This window comes from Parasteatoda tepidariorum, chromosome 3, assembly GCF_982258835.1.
Source record: "Parasteatoda tepidariorum strain Cologne lab strain chromosome 3, Ptep-v5.0, whole genome shotgun sequence".
NCBI lineage: Eukaryota > Metazoa > Arthropoda > Arachnida > Araneae > Theridiidae > Parasteatoda > Parasteatoda tepidariorum.
In genome coordinates this window covers 64,111,558-64,133,929 of record NC_141757.1, presented here as the reverse complement: position 1 = coordinate 64,133,929, position 22,372 = coordinate 64,111,558, and the positions used below count along the sequence as shown (strand labels likewise).

The 22,372-nt window shown below is 27.7% G+C and overlaps 1 protein-coding gene across 1 annotated transcript in view; it reads left to right on the top strand.

Annotated features, from left to right (window-relative positions):
* The window catches only part of LOC107446499 (neural cell adhesion molecule 2), a 204,297-nt gene extending 183,209 nt beyond the window's left edge, over positions 1–21,088 (top strand). Inside the window, exons 10-13 of the mRNA XM_016061170.4 lie at positions 10,168–10,262; positions 11,053–11,186; positions 14,416–14,537; positions 20,810–21,088. Coding sequence (XP_015916656.2) covers positions 10,168–10,262; positions 11,053–11,156 — 199 coding nt within the window. The 3' untranslated portion in view covers positions 11,157–11,186; positions 14,416–14,537; positions 20,810–21,088. The remainder of the gene's footprint in view (positions 1–10,167; positions 10,263–11,052; positions 11,187–14,415; positions 14,538–20,809) is intronic.
* Positions 21,089–22,372: the final 1,284 nt, after the last annotated feature.

Genomic DNA, 22,372 nt, shown 5'->3' with positions numbered 1-22,372 from the left:
TGTTTTTTCTCACAAAATATCCTTTAAAACTATTATATTCTCTATAGAAAACAATTATAGCAAATAATATTAACCCTGTCGTAACAACCATGCTATGTATAGATTAACCATTAGAAATTAAGTGAAATTTTTTAGTTTACCAATGCTAAAAATAAAGGTATTAATTCCTTATAGATAACTATTGCATATTAAGATGTGAACACGATAAAAATCTATCCCGCAGTTCTGATCAATGAAACTTAAAGCAAATTTTAAATTATAATCTCATAATTTTTTATCTCCAATTTATTTTCCACAAACGTGGAAAAAAATTCGATTATATGGTTAAAATTATTTCACAATTCTAAAATTTCTACTATTCTTAAGCTAAATAAAAGTAATATTTCATATAAATAGTTTTTTTTATTCTAAAAATGAATGTTTTGTACTTTTTGGAGGTCTGTGTTCGACATACATTTTTTTTTTACTATAACGGTTTGATAAACGTTATCAAATCACGATGTTAATGCTTGAAAGAAACAGGTAAAATGACATTGCATTATTATTACATGCGAAAAATGTTAAACCCTTTTCGTTTACTCCCTTTTTCTACTTTGTTTTACGACGTGAATAGTCTGGGCAGTTACAAAATGTACTTTACTTATTATTTTCAATTCCAATGACTTCATATCTTATATTTACGACAATTATACTTACGTCAGTATTATTGAAATAAGATACTTTATGTCCGGTGCATTTTACTTTGTATATAATGTCTGATTTGTGAATTACTTGGATAAATGCTGTTGTTAAATGTAATAATTTGATAAATGCATAAAAAATTCTATTGCATCGCCTATTTTAAAAATCTTAACCGGTTGTGGAGGAACCGTCAAGTAATAATTTCAAATCAACTACCGAAGATTCATTAGTGGGGGGTAACGAAACAGTTTTCAATCCAGTCTTGATTTTTGTTTAAGGAGGTACAAAACTGAAATTTTTGGAGGAGAAAATAGGGGCAGAGGATAAAATAAAAAAAAGGTAAACACTATACACTTGAACATCTCTTCATCGCGCTAAGAGTTGAAAAAGACCACGTGTTTTAATAGAGCAATCACGAAAAAAAAAACTTTGACCTTGCATGTTGTCATCACATTTTTGTTTTGAGAGCTATTGAAAACATAAAAATAAACTGTATACTTTCAACTTGTTTTAAAGTAAAAGCGCCTAAAATCAACAAATGTCAGTAAAAAAATTTAAATTGGTTATAGAACTGAAGCTTGATGTAAGAAACTTTCATAACATTTAACTCTATGACTTTGTAATCTGTACTTATAAAAAGACATGTCCTGATTGACCGATTCGTCATCACCGATTCTAATCTACTGAAGCTAGAAACATAAATTTTAGACAATGAATTTCTTCTTCAACGTAGGCACCCACTAAAAAAATGTTCTTTGATATTCTGCCCCTAAGGGGGTCAAATAGGAGTTGAAAGGTTATTCTAAAAACCGCCGATTTTGTCATTTTTAGATGTTGTCTTGAGCATTAATTTGAATAATTGAGGTTTGTGACTCGAGAAAAAGAAAACAATTGAAATCACAAAGATAGACCTAATCAAGTGGTTGTTTTTGGCGTGTTAACTTTACATTTATTAAGACATGGTTTATTATCATATGGAATCAATTTTCAGATCAGATATAATTGAATACCCGCAAGTGACATCACATGTGTGTGTCGAACCTGATTGGCCATCATGACATACTCAAATGTCCTGATTTTCCCACGTGTGTCGTTGCATATAGGCATTCAGTTAGTTAGACATTAAGTATTTATTTGTTAAGTGTTCTTAAGTGATAATTTTGGTAGTGTCAAATAACTTGTTGAACGTTTATTATTTATTTGGATTTATTTTGTTAGTTAGTGAAGTTTAAGTAGTGTTTGATAGTTTAATATACGTAAAGTATTTATGTAGTATAATTTTGTGTTTTTGTTGAAGTAAAAACTTAGTTACGAAGTTGTTGTATAGATTTATTTTTGATCCTCTCTGAAACGGTTATTGAAATTTAAAACATATACACTCTATTGTGCAGTCCTGCTGTATTCTATCGTATCGCGATGCGTATTCTATCATATTTCACAACTTAAAAGAAATTTAAAAGGATTTAAGGAAGAAAAGATTTTATTACCCCTGCTTAAATGACCCGAATTCATAATTGTGGTTTAATGGACATATTTTCAAATATTACTACAATTTAATACACAGAGAACTTTGAAAAAATCTCGAACATATCTTGAAAGTAGTTAAAATGGAAATCAAAGTATTTTCAAGTGGGCAAAGACGTAAGCAACAGGTAGTATTTTCTGTTTTAAATGTTTCTATGTATTATTACCCTGAATACTTTATTTCCTACTTATATCGTAGTTTACTGTTCTTTGTTTAACATGATTGAATTACCTAAAAATAAAGTCATTACTGTACATATCATATTTTGTTTATTTATCATATTATGCGTATCTTGTCATAAAAAACCTTTATTTAGTTTCTCACTTTAATCCGCTGACAATAGTTTCCAACTGTATTAAAAATTACTCTTACCTCAAAAAATTTTATTTTTGCTATTGGGGTAGAGAAAACACCTTTTATATTTTGATTTGTTTCGTTGTCAATGGCATTTTACGGATACAATTTTAAACTGAAAGCATTTCTACAAAATATGTCAAGATTTGTGTTTTTACAATCACCCTCGGGTTTTGTAGTGAAGAATGTCCTATTTTTTGAGGAAAATATTTTTTTCCCAATTTTGATACTCGGAGGTAAGACCTAAATATTATTTTTTTGAGCTAAAACTTCCAAATATTAGTTTTATAGCAAAGGGCACCTTTTAACCGGGTGCCATCAGAAATATTCGATCTCTCGACCACCTTTATGTACCAGGAATCATGAAATATGACCGATGAATTTGAATAAGAAGCATTAAAAAAAAAGAAAAAGAAAAGAAAAGGAAAGAGGTAGTAAAATATGGTTTGGTGCATTCTGATTAGGAAACAAATTTCAAAAATTTTCCAATTATTCCAGCTTCTAATTTTTTTAAATTTTTTAAGCTTTCAGGAAACAAATTTTAAAGTTAAAAGATTGCGTGGCAATATCAAAACAAGTTTTAAATTATATCTTCAAAATAACCAATGTTGTCATGTAGCAGTAATAGAAGAAAAAATTTACAGACACCCCAGAAAACATTTCGCTTTGAATGCGACAGAAAACAATATTTCTTAGTCTTTCCAGTCAGTGGCTCTTTCTCTGGAAGAACTTAGTATCTATTTTGCGCAAGGTGGAAATTAGTTAACTACTTTTCAATGCAAAACTCAGCAAACCAAACATTTAGATTTTGTTCCTCTTTTGCTTAATCTATTTTTTTAGTTTAAAATCATCGGTAATTTTTTGGGAATCTCTCAAACTTAATAATTTAATTATATATCTCCAAACAAAATCAAGTACATGATTTTTTCCCAGGTTTTTGACTAAAAAATAATATGATTGAAGCTAAAAGAAGTGGAAAATCTGTAGCACAAATTATATCCTCTACATCCTCTTACTGTCTCATTCAAAATAGTGATTTTTCTTTAAATTTGTATTAATTACTAACACTCAAACAAACTTCATTATGTTAGTTATTTACAATGAAGCTATTTTTTTTAAAAAAAAAAAAATTTAGTCATTAAGAAAAATCAGTTTAAAAATATTTATGTCAATAGAAAAAATTATTCAGCTGTAAAAATGTCTCCAAATGTAAAGCATTAAATCCAAATTTCTATTGCGCATCACTGACCAACTCAGTATTCAAGTAGCTTACCGAAGATAAAAAAATCTTAACTTAATTTATTCCTTCCTGTGTATAATTCATAAACATGCATTTAATTATGCATAAAAAGTTCCATTTTTAATTTGAAAGTACGATATTAAAGAATATCGGTAAAGTGCATTATCTTCAACGTTAACACCGTGTAAAAATCATTACTATTCTTTTACGTAAATTAGATGTTCGCAAGTCATCTAAAACACCTGGTTTCGGTAAATTATCTAGTTCTTTCTAATCGAGAGCGTTTTTTCCCTTTCTTATAATGTTATTTCTGTTAACTGAAGCAGTAAAATTTTTTTTTCTTTGGTGAACTTAGATATTATATTTTATGTAAGTCAATGTAATATGAATTTGCATGTATCTATTAACGTTTTTTCCATGCCGAATCTTAAGATATTTTCTCAGAAATTATTAAAATAAGAAGGATTATTTTAACTACATATACTTTCCTCAAAGTATTATCTATGAGAATATCCTAATTAAAAGAGCGTTAAAGGTTTAAATTGCATTTGCAAAAACTCTTACCTCTAAATTTAAAAAAAAAAACTGCTAAGAATATTAATATTTAACAGGGAATTTTTGGTCATTATTTTATAATATTATTAGCAAACGAAAACAAAAATTATTTTTTTGTGTTTTTTTATGCATATTTGCAACAGTTTTTCAATAAATTTTATAAAATATTACAAGAGAGACTCACATAAGAAACTGAATTATGTAGAATTATGTAACAAATTACAGTAAGAAACAGATAAACCCGTGTATTTCAGAAACAATCTAGGCATTAATTTGTTCAGATAAATGCCTGGATTTAGTAAATTCAAATATCTAATCTGCAGCCTGTTTTACTTTTTTTATCCAAGTGTTACTCTCCTTATTGTCTGAATTTATCCTTCAAATAAAAATAATACTAAGAAATTTATTTTTACTTGTTTTAAAAATACAAACAAATATAGTAAAAATTGTTTGATCTGCATCGTTAAAAAGTTATTAAAGAATAATTGGTATTTATGAACATTTATATGAGCATCTTGCGCTGAATATTCCGTTGCTGACAAAAATATTTTCAACTATATTATTATTTTGTGAAAAACGTCATTTCATGTAATTTGTGAAAGGAAAGCAAAATATTTCTTCAAATAGTCATAGAGAATAGTAAAATTTTTAAAACAAACAATTAGTACTGTATGATTAAATTTACCACACTGCTAGGAATAATTTACATAATTTCTAACTTAAAATTAAAGGGGATCCACACATCAAATCTAACCTAACACAACAAATCTAAATTTTGCTCTTAAGAAATATATGAATATATTTAATAATATATAAAATATTATATAAAATATTAATAATAATATATATAATAATATATTTCCAGAAAATATCTTAGTTTGTAACGAAAAAAATTAAATAAAGTGGTCTTGGCAATATACGCGTTCTTGCTTAGCCCCATATCTATACAGCATAACAGCTTGATTAATCAACAATCTACAGCATCAAGTTGGATTTTCAAATTTTTCCTTGTAAACAAATAAACTGTTTGATAAATCATAAAATTAAACCATAAAAATTCGTTGATGACTGTTTAAAGGGGGGAAAACAGCAGTAAAATAAAAAGCGAATGGGAAAGATTTTACAGATTAAGTTACGACCGTAATAAATTTTTTACTTTAATATAATTGGTTTCTTTCAAAGCTTTAATCTATATTTAAAACAAAACAAAGCAATAAAGCAGCTTATTCTTCTTAAGTTGGACTTCATAGCTTTTAGAAAAACATATAAAGTGCTCAAGAAAATTAGCATGGCGCAAAAGTTAAGCTACGAAACTATCAAATTCATACTAGATGGATATGTGGCTAGTGTTATGAAACTGATGTTTTTTTTGATTTGAACGACTATGAGGTAAACTATGAAACAATATATATATATATATATATATATATATATATATATATATATATATATATATATATATATATATATATATATATATATATATATATATATATATATATATATATATATATATATATATAATATATATATATATATATATATATATATATAATATATCACGTAAATGGCCATGAAAAAAAATAAAAGTTATAAATTTAATTCAAAACATTGACTATTTTTTTTATTTTGTAGTTTCGGTGTTATTGGTTTTATTTGATAAACAGTAATATAGACAAGCTGATACTTACATATTTGTAATATGTTTGTAACTTTATAATTTTTAGCTCCGTGCACTATTTTTTAACCGTAATTTTTATCCTTAAACAATTTAATCTTACCAGTTCGCAGAGCACTGGAAACTCTGCTATACTCTAATACATGTTCACGTTATTTTACTTACATTTAATACAGTTAGTTTTTAACCATTATAAGGTCATTTGAATGTGTTCTGACTTTGTTTAGTTAATCCCTGAAAAAAATTTTTCCATGAAACTGAAAGGTAAATTTTACCGAATTAATGCTTCTTATGCCGTGCTATAAGGTGTCATGGAAAAGTTATGAAACTTTCCGACATTTATCAAACTATATCACATATTATAAAATCATATTTTATAGTTAAATTCAATTAAATAACTATCAAAGCTTTACGGTAAATATTACCAAGGGTTTTGGTGTTCCCATTGAGTCAGAGGCGCGGTAAATTTTACCATATTCCGGCATAGTTGACCATACTTTTTTTCTCAGTCTAAGTTTTAATTACTAAACATTAATTTCAAATTCATAATCTTTGTTTATTTATTTAAAAATTTTCCGTTCTTATGTTTCCGTTGGATGAAAACTCTGGTTTTCAAAATTATAGTTTTCTTGTCATATTTAAAGAAAAATACAAAACCGAAAAGAAAGTAATAAAGTAATAGTTTAAATGAATAAATAATTTTTGTGGTCTAAACTAATACTCTAAAGTGTCATGATAAAATTACCAAATTTTATCACACATTAATTATCACGTTTCAACTATATTTTACCGTTATTTAAACCAAATTAATTACCAAATCAATACAGCCAGAATTCCTAATGAGCCAAAAACGCAGTAAATGTTATTATCTTCTCATAGTTTTGACCATATTTTCTTTCCTCAGTGTGACTCGCTGCTGTTCTTATTATTTTTATTAGTTTGATTATTGAAAAAAAAATTATAAGCATGCAGAAGAAATTTATAAGCATTTAAAGGAAATTTATAAGCATGCAAAGGTTAAAATGTATTAAAAATTTTATTCGCTTCAAAAATATACTGATTATAAATGACAATCGACATGTTTCAAACACTCAAAAACAGGCACTCATTTTTGAAATTTCTCAGACGCGATTTCGAAGAAACGTAAGTGATTTGAAATACAAAATACAAAGTTACCAACGAAAAATGCAAAAAAAATAAAGATAAAAAACTGCAAATTAAATTTAATCGAATAAATGGTTCTAATGATACGTTTGGAGGCATTATGAAAAAATTTCCACATTTATCAAACTTTATCACATATTATAATACAATATTTTAATTATAATTTTACCAAAATAAATATGGTGCTACGACCAGACTTCCCAATGAGCCAAAGCTTGGAAAATGTTACTATATTCTGTAAGTTTCGATCGTACTTTTTCTTCTCAGTGCTTAAATTTAATCGTACTTAAATTCAATCGAATAAATGATTCTTATGATACGTTTGGAGGCATTATGATAAAATTACCAAATTTTGCCTCATTTATCAAACTTTATCGCATATTATAATACAATATTTTAATTTTAATATTTCCAAAATAATGATAGTGCTGCGACCAGACTTCCCAATGAGCCAAAGCTCGGTAAATGTTACTATATTCTCTAAGTTTTGATCGTACTTCTTCTCAGTGCTTAAATTTAATCGTCTTAAATTTAATCGAAAAAATGATTCTTATGATACGTTTGGAGGCATTATGATAAAATTACTAAATTTGCCTCATTTATCAAACTTTATCACATATTATAAAACAATATTTTAATTTTAATTTTGCCAAAATAATTATAGTGCTACGACCAGACTTCCCAGTGAGCCAAAGCTCGGTAAATGTTGCTATATTCTGTAAGTTTTGCAGTGCTTAAATTTAATCGTACTTAAATTTAATCGAATAAATGGTTCTTATGATACGTGTGGAGGCATTATGCTAAAATTACCAAATTTTGCCTCATTCATCAAACTTTATCACACATTATAATACACTATTTTATTTTTAATTTTACCAAAATAATTATAGTGCTACGACCAGACTTCCCGATGAGCCAAAGCTCGGTAAATGTTACTATTTTCTGTAAGTTTTGATCGTACTTTTTCTTCTCAGTGATTAAATTTAATCGAATAAATGGTTGTTCGTTGGCATTATGCTAAAATTTCCAAATTTTGCCCCATTTATCAAACTTCATCACATATTGAAATACCATATTTTAATTTTAATTTCACCAAAATAATTGTAGTGTTACGATCAGACTTCCCAATGACCCAAAGCTCGGTAAATGTTACTATATTCTGTAAGTTTTGATCGTACTTTTTCTTCTCAGTGTGCATTGTTGCTGTAGTCACTTCTTATTATCTTCATTAGTTTGATTATTGAGAAAAATTTATAAGCGTGCAAAGGAAATGAAAAGCGAAAAAGATAGTATATTTCCTATCTTAGTAGCCGTTTCCATTGTGTTGCTTCTCAATTTAGAGGGTGTGGGATTGCTTCCGATTCCGGGCATCACTCCTGGGTACGAAGGAAATGAGATCATTTGATGGTCTCTACCTTTGTGTGTCAACTTCAATTATGGCGCGGAAGTTGAGTTTTGTGGAAAGGATATTATGCTTTATAACCTTTAATACCCCTTTTCTGAAACACAGATATATTTTTTGAACGCATCAACTCAATCTATCTCAGGGAGTATCTGGTGAAAGAACTATCGGGATTGCATCAAATGATCTAAAACGACATAATGGGAACTGTGATTTCGTTTTTTTTGGTCATCATTTTGCAATTTCGTTTGCTTCAGAGTGGCGAGTTTTTTTTGCGCTTATCATAAATATTTGGCATAGTTTTGCTGAAAGAAAATTGTTTTTATTGTGAATCTCTGTAAAAAGAAAGAATGCAAGATAAAAATAGAAAGAGAGAGAAACTAATAACAGAACTGTTGTCAAAGGGGGATAGTTTTTGCATGAAAGAGTTAATAAAAAGAAAAAAGTTTGCTTTGAAATAAAGTTTTTGTTTAGAAAATCTTTGAAATAGTATTCGCAAGAGATTTTTCTAATTTTAACTTTGGAATTTAAATAACCTTTTTATACAAATGTTGTTTTATTTTGAGAGAGTCATACATGCAGCTATTCATCAGAATTTATGTACTACAATTTAAGCACTAATGTATCCAAATTAATATAAACAAAACTAACCAAAACCTAAGTAGATTTATAATTCTTAGACCTGAACTAAGTTATCTGAACTGTTGTAAAATGAGTTGAATTAAATTTTATCCTGAAATGATTTGCTTTACAATTGCTTTAATAGTTAACAAAATTGATCAAATAACTTGTTCCATAAAAATGATTTTATATTTTTTTATTTTACTAATTTGCTTATTTTTAACAATACATTCGTTTTTTTTCAATTGAAGAAACTATATAACTTCAATTTCGATTTAACTTATTTGAAGGTTTATTGACTGAGAAGATTACTGGTAACTATAACAGGCTTGTATACGAACAAAAGAATTCTGGTAAAATTACAGTATTGTATCGTAATGATATTTCTGGTTAAAAAAAAAAGTCATTTTGATTATAGATCCAAAATATGCGTTTTTAAAGCATTCATTTGATAATTTTTCCTTTCATATGGCAATAATTTGCTGAAATTCTGCTTTCCGAAATTATAATTCTTATTACAGCACATTTAGTAAAAGAATAGTAAGAAGATAATAAATCTAACCGAATAAATAGTTTTTATAAAATTTTCTAATCTTTCCACATTTGCTAAATTTTATCACATAGTAAGAAACCATATTTTATTGCATATGTATTTATTAATATAACGTTTTTTTGCTAAATAATATGCTTAAAAGTTTACAGAAATATTGTCGTTATTTTGAAATTCCTTCATTTCAAATTTTAACTATATTCGAATAACTAGGAAGCAAACAATAAAAAAAATCATTTCTTCAATTTGTTTAATTCAGATTAAATTTTTATTGCAAATTTACAATGGCATTTGGTAATCATGAATTTTATTTTTAATATATTTATTTCTTCAAAAATTTTGCTACAAGATTTCAAGGATTTGGATTTAAACTCTTTTTAAATTGTTTCTCTCGCAGATATCCATCACCGTTAAAAAAAGATCCAAATGATAGCTTAGTCGATGGCAACGAAAAAAGTCCAGATATCATTCCTCTACCTAGTGATATTGAAGGTAAGAACTATATTAACTTTTTATAAACTAAATTAAATATTCCAAAGAAACTGAAAAATAAAGATTTTGTCAACTAAATTTTCTTATTAAACAAGATTTTAGACTTGTCAACTTATTATTCGACTAACATATTTTTAATTATTTACTTATTATTAAGAAAATAAGTTTTCGACTTGTATTGTGCATTCGAATTGTGTAGAAGACACTCGAATGTTTAAACAAAATAAATTATGAGAAATAAAAACTCACAGTTAGAAACAAAACAAACATAAAAGGAAATAATGGGGAAACAAAACATGAAAAGCTGGGGAAAGAAAGATGGTGGTAGAAGTAAGAAAATATTTCTAATTTGTCCTGTTCAGTTAATGTTCTATTCTGTTCTAGCCATCTTGGAAAATTCGTAATCATGGAACAAAGAACAAACTTTATTTTATTGAAAACTTATCTTAATCTTTAGTTTAATGTAAATTATAATTAAATAAATTTATACGTAAATAAATTTTTACTAAAATGAAAGAATAAATATAAATATTCTCCTCTGCATCAACAAACAAAAACCATTAACTCAATTTTAAAACAAATAACTGATTATCTTCGCTTATTCGCAAATGTACAACTTATTGTCAAACAACAAATTTTTTGATTAATTTCGCTTTTTTTAGATCGATATCATTTCCAATTATGAGATGTAATGGACAATGCTTAATATATGATATCGCATGTTCTTTTAATTTTAAAAGGAGTTTGATAAAAAATTTAACGAAGCAGTTTTTTGTTCTTTCTCCAATAGTTTATGCGACATCAGTAGCTGTTGAAATGTGTTCAGCTTCTCCTCGACTTCCAAAGCAAGTGGCAGAAGTTTATTATACAGTCGAGAGTCAAACTTGCGTATAGCCACCAAATGCTTACATTTCACACATAAAGGTAAATGAGTTTTCATGATTTTGGACTAGAAGCATTTTTAAGAAACATGAAGAAATACTATTTCCTAATTTTAAGTAATAATATTACTTTTTCAACTAAAGTCTTTTTATTTATTTGATATTATGATTAGTTTTACTGTTAATTACTAGTGATTTTACTGTTTTTTTTTCAAAATATGCAATAATAGAATTTCGTTAAAATATTTTATAAAATATTAATATTTTCAATCTACTCTTGAGTTAAACTCAATATTATAAATTGTTGATTCGTGATGTAGTAAAATTATCTATAAGTCTATTTCCATACCTGCTTAGTATGCTTTTCAGCAAGAAATCATAGTTAACGCTTTGAGACTTACTTTAAATCAAATGCATTTTTCGAATCGGGCAGATATTAAATGAATCGTATTTTTCGTGCTCGATTCCAGTACATCAAAGTTAGTATTTGATAAATTTAGTTGTTTATAATAATGATATTTAGTTACAAATTTAACAAATAAGGCTTTCATAATTATTTAATGAGTCCTACATTGAATTAAAATCTAGATAAAATTAAGATAAAAAGTATTTGCACCCCGGATAAAAAGTATTTATCATCCGTGGAAGCCAATTTACCGTAAAATCCATTTTTTCACAACATTTTGTACCTCAATTCTTCCCGTAATATTAATTTAATTGCAGTGACACAATGATTACGCAATAAACGTTACTATAAAAATAATGGTATATTATATTTTTGGTTCCGTAAAATTGTATAGTAAAAATGGATTTCACAGAGAAAAGTACCACCAGCCTGAAAGCCGGAACTTTTTACCAGCAACAATTTTTAGTTACGAAATCATAATTTCTTACGTATAAACTATTAGTTTAATATTGACATTTGTCTTGGAGAATTTGTTCTTACATTACTAGAAATTTAAAAACAGAATATTCAGCTGAGCTGCTTGCAAAAAAAAGATTCAACTTTTATATAAAGAAAGACTTTTGCAATTAAATAGCAAATGGCTAAAAAGGGCATGAGAAAGGTTCGAAACCAAACAGAGACTTGATAAGTGTATGCTGGAGACTCTGCTGGAAAAGAACGCTGGAGATTCTACTCCAGCGTACTTTTTCTATAATTAGATTCAACTCCTATGAACAGGAATGCTGAATTTAATAGAGGTAGTAAAAATACCGATGATGCTGAACACTCTGATCAAAATCAGTTTTTTTCCTTTTAGAAAACGCCAAAAAAGCTTTCAAAGTGGTTTTTAAATACAGTAAAGTGAAGTTTCTTGACATAGATGACAGCTTCAAAATGTTATGAGGAAGCCCAGCAACTACTATATTTTTTCAAGTATCAAAAATATTCTAAGAGAAAGTATTTTTGGCCACTATAAGAACTTGTTAAGTGCTGTTCTGTCCGTCCTACAAATTCCTTGAAAATTTAATTCCTAATACTTCTTTACAATTTTAATTTCACCACGAGCAAGCACGCGGGGCCTCTATGGGTCGGCTGTTGCAACTCTGTATCACTGACCACACACCAATTTAAGAAATTACTCTTTATTTTCTTTATTTGCATTGAATTTTACCATCATGTTAATCCTATATAATTCTAGAATGTAACCAAACACACTCTCCTGTATGTTCGGATTTGATAAGTTGAGCGTGTTTTCATCGCTTGCCATGGCATCAACTTGTCATTTGAAATATCAATGAAATTTATCTGTTTTTCTATGGCTTACTAATGTTACAATAATTAAATTTGGCCTATTATTATTAATTTATAAATCTATATTTTAGTTTAGTGAGTTATCAAATGTAAATGCTTTCTTTCCAATATAGGTGTTAATAAAATTCAATTCAAATTTTAAAAATTTCAAATCATAGATATATAATTCATTCATCATTAATTCGTATATAATTCATTCATTCATCTTTCATTTTTAATCATAACTGTAATGTTGATAATTGTCATTTAACTAATATTTCGACAGAATTAATAATAATATTTTATTAGAAAATAGTGTAATTTTCTTTGAATACTATCGAGAAAAGTATGACATTTGTAACAAGCGCGCCTTTTCTGGGGTTAATATTTTGTTACTTTAATTACATATGTTGGGGAAACTTTTAAATAATATATAGTAAGAATAAATTGAATAACTTAATAGCCGATTAATATTCATTAAATGGAAACAAAGTCTGTTTGTCATAAAGTGTTGTGTAATAAAATATTACCATGATATTATTTCATATTTTAATAAAGGATCATTCCTTTCAGTTTGAAGCCTTTAATTTTAATCTCTAATAAAAATTTATTTCAGGTAATGAATATGTAATAAATAAATATTAAAGATAAAAACCTTTATATATGGAGTAAAAAATAAGTTTACATTTTTTTACAAATTACAACCGCAAGTATACAAAGAACAGCCATTAAATTATGACCCCCTCCATCTATAACAATGGGCTCTCCCAGGTTTTCATGGTTTCTCGCCCAGGTACAATGTTTTCATGGGGCGCATTAGGACCCATAATTCTGGTAGAGCAATCTCTGAAGTCTTTAAGCTACTTGAACATAGTTGCAGACCAGGTTCACCCATTCATGGCAACAGTTTTTTCCTGCGGAGTATGGTGTTTACCAACAGGATAATGCACCATGTCATAAGGGTCGAATCGTCGAGGAACATTCCAGTGACTTTCAAGTCATGATATGGCCCCCAAATTCACCTGACCTTAATCCAATAGAGCATTTGGTGTCCTACTTGGAAAAACAAATTCGTGCTGCCACGCTACCCCCTCGCAATGTGAGGGAATTAAAGGACCAGTTGGTGAGCGCTTGGTACCAGATACCTTAGACTAACTATCAGCACCTTGTGGAATCAATGCCACGGTGGGTGCTAGCAGCTTTGAGGGCGGCTGAAGGTAGTCCTACATGTTATTAGCAGGGTGGTCATAATGTAATGGATGTTCGGTGTATGTGTGCCTACTTATTTCGATATAAAATGAAATGACTCTAAAATTACACAAAAGACATTTTTAAAAGCATATAAAAAAAATTTGAGAATTTTGGTTAGTGAAAAGTCTTTTTCAAATATATCAAAAGTATTCAGTTCGTCGCTATTAGAGTTTTTTAATTTTCATAACTTTTTCTTCAAAATTTAATTGTATCAAATAAATTATGAGATTATTCATTTGTAATAGTTATGTTTCATCAACATATATTTAATGAGCTTCGTTTACAGTTACTGGAAAATCCTTACTTCTACAAAACCATTTCATTAAAGCAAAGGAGGGATCAATCACGATGTATTGGAAAGCTATTTTTGTCATTCCCTTTATCACGAGCTTTTCACCGGAAGATCAAGTACGTAAATTTTTCTATTAAAGAAAATGTAATAAGCATGGTGCCTTGAGACGTATAAAATCTATCAAACGCAATTTGCATCAACACTTATTTCTTTTTCTAATTATTATTTTAAGCAAATCTTTACTTTAGAGTGAAAGTTAGAATTCATGGATTTTAATTAATGTTTTGATGATGGGTAAAAAATTCCATCGTTTAAAAGCATTTTATTTATAAATTATAATTATTTATTTTTTTGACTAATTAACTGAATTTTATTTAGTTTATGAAAGAGACACGTTCTAAATGGTTTATTTTAAAAAACAATATAGGAATTCATTTGGATTGATTTCAAATTTGAATTTTTTAAGCCCTTATGGTGATGGTACCTTGGGACAGTAAGGCATGCTGTACTTTTGGACGTGTTCCAAGATACAGCATACGCAGAATTTTTAATAATTTCTTCTTTACTACTATGTTTACTAAGAAAAACGTTTGACTATTCAAAGTCTCTCTTCAGAGTGTAAATCTGACTGAATTGACTAAAAAGCACTAAAAATGAGAGCGTAAAAAGTATTCCAATATACATCTCTGTCATCGATCATCTATTATTAGTTAAACAAATTATTATATAAATTAACTATAATTTAATTAATTTAGTGATAAAGAGTTAAAAAGCAGAAATTATTTTTACTGAAAATTCAGTAAAAAATAAATTACTATTTTTAAACTCTATACCATTAAATCAATAAAAATCTTTAAATCTATTTTGCACATGGTGGTTAATATATAGAGAAGTTGCGTCGGGAAGTTAAAAAAAATAATAGCAATACAAAAATAATTATCATTAAAATGCATAAGAAAAAGTGCACTTCTCTGTCAATTTTAAACACATATCTTAAATTTTTAATCATTCTAGAAGCTAAAAGTTATCTAGCTAGGAAAAAAAATTTTTCGCATTTATACAAATACTTGATATTGATGAATTCGAATCTGGTGATTTCAAATCTGAATTTAGTTTAGCTACAAATTTTCAAAATGGCATTTGTAGTCTATTTTTTATCGAAATATACAAGTTTAAAAAGTTACATGTGAAAAGGGTTGTTGCGATAACTTATAATATAAAATGATACAAACTTCAAGTAGTGTTAGGGCATGTCATAGGGATTAAAATTGTATAGAAACCCGTGTCCAACAATGTCATCGTACGCAGCTAAGAGCGCATCACTTATGACCTAGTCAGAAACTCTCGAAATAACAGTTCATGCAGGGATTCGCCCCTAGTGGAGCAGAATGACGTTTCCGGGCATGGATTACTATGCAATTTTAATTCTGATGGTTTGTAGTAACTCCCTAAAAAATTGTCGCAAAATTTATTTGATATCTTGTTATAAATAACTTTTTTGAACTTGCGCATTTCGACACAAAATAGACCGAAAATGTCGTTTAAAAAACTGTATCTTGGAGTCAGAGACACAGATTGCAGATTTGAAACCAGTTATGCGAGAATATCTAAGATCCGTTAACAAATCTCACACAACTGAAAACAAATTAAAATTTGCTACTAATTGTTATTACGCACTACGCTGCATATAAACAGTATTATTTTTTTCTATATTTTATTTTTATATTGAATTTGCTTTTTCTCTAAAAATTAGATTAGAAACTATTCCAATAAATAAAGTGTTTTTTTTTAATATAACTCTTTCGTTGAAATTCCTCTCTATTATGATTTATTTCAGTAACAATAATTTCAAATTAATAATTTTCATATTACTTTATTACCCTCGTTGGACAACCCACTCAATTTTTGATTTATGACTACTAATGCTCAACTCCATATAGCCTTGTCATTTTTAACCCACTCCAGAAGACAAGGGGACTCCTGGATCAAGTATTGGCAGGAATTTACCTTCGAGGAGGAATTTTTGATGGAACTAACTCACATTTGCATTACATGGAGAGGGAATCCAGGAAACCCTCCCACGGTTAACCTGATGGCAAGGAGACTTTAACCCGTGATCCGTCTACCACGGAGGATATTTTTCGTCAGCACTGTTAGAGATCCGGGTGCGAATTCGAATTCAATCAACCATTGTTGGGATTTGAGTCTGGTTCCGTTCATAGCAAAGCAAGCGCTCTATCCCCTGAGCCACCACGGCTCCAATTTGATAATTACCATTATTAATTTTTGAATTTTGAATTATTGACTATTTTTTACAAGCATAGAAAACACGCATATTTCATTAAACAAGAAAAACTGCTGAAAATTTAATTAATTATTTAAATAAACCACCTGTTTTGTTTTGTAGCGCGGTTCTTCCATACTATTTAAATGTTTTTCAGATAAATTAATGCTACTTTCTTATTGAAGTTGATACTTTTCTTGCAGATATGTAAAATTTCTTATGCCTGCTTTCTTAAACTCTGTTATTTCTATATATCCTACGGTTGATGCAAATTTAAGAATATTATTTAAACAGAAAGTTTAAAAATAAAAGTTTAGAAAAATACCGTGCATGTTACATATAAGACAACTTTGTTACCAGATTGGGTAATAGAGATGACATTTAAACACTTTGCTGAAGATGGGACTGTGGTGAGGGTTTTACATATACTTTTTCTGACGCTCTAATTGCAAGAAAAAATATATTTTGGTATTTAACGATAAAAATCAGTCTAAATAATACTAAAAAAAATCTGTTATATTATCTAAAATCCGAACAAAATAATTGGAATTTTTTTTTTCGTATTCAAAAATTTATCAGTAATTGATTTTGTATATTAAAGAAATTTCCTCTTTGAAAATTTTTTTTATTATGTCCAAAAAACTGCAATTAAGTGCAAATTAGAAAAATTATTGCTTGGTAGTGAGCCGTGTTTGGAAGATTTTACCGTTAAAGCAGAAAAAAGACACCGGTACTTCATGCCGTATTTCCTACCATCAATTATTACAAATTTTTTATATAATATTTCTCTCTTATTTTTATCTAGATTAATACAAAATAATGAAAAGAATTCAGATTTCCAGATTTCTAAACAGTTCTAAATATACTAAATCTCTATAAATTTAAATCCTAATCAGATAAATTATGCAGAGGTAATTAAATACATAAGATTTCTCATACCAGCAATTATGGTAGAAGACATGAGATAGTAAAAATATATTTACTAAAAAAGAGGTACAGCTTCATCAGCCAAGCATAGAACATTCGGAATAGCTATTAGCAAGGTTTTTCTATACAACCTTCGCTGATAAATGAGTGTTGACATTCATATTTTTAATTATGTAGTTAAAAATATGAATATTAACTGCATAAGTTAGAGACATGACATTGATTTCTGTACAGTGATGATTTTTTGTGTAAAAACGTGTTTATTTCTTAATATATTTTATCTGACTTTTTAAAATTTAAATGTAATTTAGAATATTTAACATAATTATGAAATATGTTTCTGTAAAGTTATTCTGTGAAAATGATTTCAGGTATAATGTTTTCGTCAGCTGCACTTCAATTTTCTTTTGATATAATTTCTTTAAAATATTATTATTTTCGCAAAAAAAGATCTTATAATATATATTTTACTTTCTTAAAAGTGTCTACTTTTTAGTTACATCGAAAATTCATATACAAAGCTTCCACCAGCTTCAAGACAAAAAAAAATATTTTCAGACAGACAGCAAATAGCACGGATCCATGTAAATTTGTAAATGTCTGTATTGTATAGTGCATAAATAACTATGATTAAAGAAGATAAATTTCCTTAAAAGCTTGACACTGCTCAATATGTCCGTTTGTATTGCATTCAAATTTAAAAAAAAAAAAGCCTTAACTATTCAAAAGATATATAAACATATTTTCCGACTTATATCCAATTTCTTCAGATATTATTGCAATTTATTCCAAGTGAAATATCTGTTTTTCCACTTGAATAATAACTTCGAAAATTTTTGATCGATATTCCCCTTACATGGACCATTACTCTGATTTCAATTTCCTAGTTGAGAGGAGAGAAATGATTTCAGATATAAATTTTATTCCATTTCTGTTGGAAGAAAGGTCAGAGAATGTGTTTGATTTTGAGTGCTATTGGATGTGACCTGAGTTATTTTTCTCGGAAATTGTGAATTCAAATATACATAGAGTTTGCATTAGCATAAGAAAAAATATGTTTTATGATGCTTGAAAACATGAACGACTAGAAATACATGAAATAAAAACAAATAGTTGCACAAGTACATAAGTTTTTAATTTAAGATAATTTTTAAAATGTTTGTGTTGATTTAATCTCATGCATTGCGTATTTCGTATTGGACTGTGTGTAACTTTTTATTAACTGCATCTTCAAATTATTAACTCTAACCTTGGTTATTAAGCATATTTAGCCACAATGACTCAGTTGCGAATGCCTGAACTGTCTTTGGGAAAAACTGGGATTTGATTCCCAGTGGGGGCATGAATAAGCCCTACCAGATTGCACCAGTCATGCCATTAGTCAGGAAAATGAGTGCTTCAACTTCCATGACTCTCTTGCCCACAATTTGCAGGAATGATTTACATTTTTGTTTTACAAATTAATGATAAATTCGATAGCATTTGTAAGATTTCGCTGAATAAAATATCATTAACATACACGGAAAAAAATGCTCGTGAAACTATCATACTTCATAGTAATGATACTTTTTGTCAGAAGAAAACATAATTCTGCTTAATAAATTCAAAATATACTGCATTTAAACCATTCATTTGGTAGTTTTTTCCGCTCTTGTGGTAATGGTTTACTGAAAATACTGAGTTTAAAAATTGCAGTTTTTATTGCTACATATTTAGTGAAAAATGCAATATTAAAAAAGAAAACCGAATAAATAGTTTTCATACCATGTTCTAAGGACCAAAATAAATTACCAAATTAAACAGCATACTTTATAGTTAATTATATATAAATTATTACCAAAGCACTTAAATTGCTGGGATTTTTTGTGTTCCTATAAAAACAGAAACACGGTAAATCCAGAAACATGGTTTTCCTCAGTGTACTAACTAAAATGTAGTATAACATTTTGTTTCAAAGCGTGGTCTATAGGTAACACGGATTATAATACATTATGTGTCGTGATGCATAAACTGCGTAACGTGGCATTATTAATTAAAGAGAATCATTTAAAATATTCTCAATGTTTAATTGGTTTTCAATGTTTAATTGTTTTTTTAATTAATATTTATTTTCATGAGTAAAGACGCTTCATCAAATAAATGTAAATGTCATGTTCATTTGCTTCAAAATGTTCCATTACTTCATGTCAGAAGGTTCCAAGTTTCGTTTCACATCTTATTCCGATATCTATTCCCTTACCCAATTAAAGATTTATCAGCAAGTCTTATTTTTCTTATTTTGCAGTTGTTAAGTTATAGAATTGAATTTGTTGAAACTTTTCTATTATTTTTTAAATAAACAATAAACACAATTTTGTTTTATTGTTAGAATAATAAAATGTATTACATGTGTTTATTTGTTGTAATAAATCTTATTAGTTTACTATTAGTAAAAGAAATATCCTTGCTAGATTATGGTAAACAGATACTCTATAGTTACACTGAGAAAAAAAAGTATAATCAAAACTGCAAAATAAGTTAAAAAGTATCACGTTTCTGTTTCTACGAAAACACTAAAAATCTCAGTAATTTTCATCGAAGTGGTTTGGTAATGATTTTTATAAAATTGACAATAAAATATGGTTTTATAGTGTGTAATAAAATTTGATAAATGTTTCACAATTATATACTTTATCATATTCTTTAGAGCATGGCATAAAAATCATTTATTCGTTTAATATTACTTTTCAGTCTTATATATTTTACTAAATGGGTGGTTATAAGTGCTTTAATTCAGAAAATCTGAATTTTGGTTCACCATTACCTTATAAACAGAGCAATAAATACCATATGTTTTGTTTTCATTAGTTAGAATTATGATTTTTTTTACCAGAAATGCATTCTGGTAATTTTACCAGAATTTTCTTTTTCGTGTAGAAATGTGGTTATTCATTATATACTTAACAACATTAAAAAAAATATTTTCTGATATTATATAAGTTTCACTTTCTTGACTTAACATTTTTCTAAAATAGAAAGAAAAATACAGGTATATTGAAACCAACTTTATTGTATGATGTTGGATGGTAATATGAATGCCTATTTACTATATACAGGTTTATAATAATGATTTCTTGTTGTATTCTATATTTAATCAAAGTTATATAATTTTTGAATTGTTCGAAATATTTCTTCTAGGTTTGCATATTAGAAAAATGATATTCGACATTAGAATACGACAGACCTATTTTCAAAACCTCGGAGATATTGCCTTATTACTTGACAACTGTTCTCTACACAAATTGTAGCTGATGCATCAACACTGGGACAGTAGCAGCATTTACTGCAGTTGTCAAATATCATTAAAAACTAATAATTGCAAATTGTACATAAATATGTAAAATATGTTTTGCTCATTTGTGAATAACATTTTTTTACAAATTTGAATATATTTCTTAATAAAATACTGCACTCAAAGTGTGAGATTTATTTGAATTGAGAATTAAAAAAAAATAACTCGAATTTTAATATATCAACGTATATATTAATACTTATATATCAACGTGAATATTAATAATTAAAACAAGTATTTTGAAATAGTGTTCCGCATGAAAAAGAAAAAAAGTGAATACCTAAATAACTGATGTTCGGATTTTCAGTTACTAATACTCAATCTCAATAGTTGGAAGGCCTAACTTTAAATATGCTAATTAATAATGAGGACGATACTCTAAGTTACGAAGTCTGACATATGTTAACTATCGTCTAATTCTGATTTTTCAGCATCAAAACAGGAGGCGTAACCGTGATTTCGACTATATGGTTCCAAGAGTTAGTTCCATTTTACATCTTAATTTCATATTTTGCGTCGTTTGCTATATATCGTGAACCTTTTAAGAGAACCGAAGAAAAACATCTGCTCACAATTGTAAAATTCGTTTATCGAAAGACAATTCTATGTATAAAATGATTTTTAATATTATTATTTTCATTAAATTTTCAACAATATTTTATCACACGTTGAGTTGCATGGTATATAAATGTTCACATCATTTCACATCATTTTAAGCATGCAATTTTAAATAACAAAATGCAAGAATGGTATCGAATCAATCAAAAAGTTTTCGAGAAATCAAATGTTGGTTGACCTCCTTTATATTTTAGCATACGGCAAAATGGTGACCTAGCAGTCAACATGTACCTAGCAGTTCAAATTTTTCTACAATAGTAAAACAATTTCATAAAAAGTTACAAATTAGTATCCAAAATTATTTTCATCTTTGGGGGGTAAACGATGATTATTATCGTGTGCAAAAAAATTTCAATGTGCTTCAAAAGTTGCTAAGACAAAATGAACGACTCAAATGTGTGTAATTAACGTTAAGAAGACGCTAAACCATGGGCGAAATACTTTACGGGTAATTCTAAATTACGGGTAATTAAACATTTAAACTATATAGAAACTGTATTTAAGTAAATCCAAAGTAAATTATGAAGTTTCAAATGCTGAACAAAATTTCAAATTATTTAAAAAGATCTGAGAGAATTACTTAGATTTACGCTGAGGGAAAGTTTTCTTCCAATAATTTGCTTGAATTTTGTAAATTTTAAAATTTATGAATTTAATTATAATGCATTTTGTGCATTAATGAATAGAAAATGTGTCCATGCATTTAATTTTTTATTTAAAATATCTTCTGCTCTAAATAAAATTAGCATATTAAGGATTAGCATATTAATTAGGGATTCGGACAAAAAGTT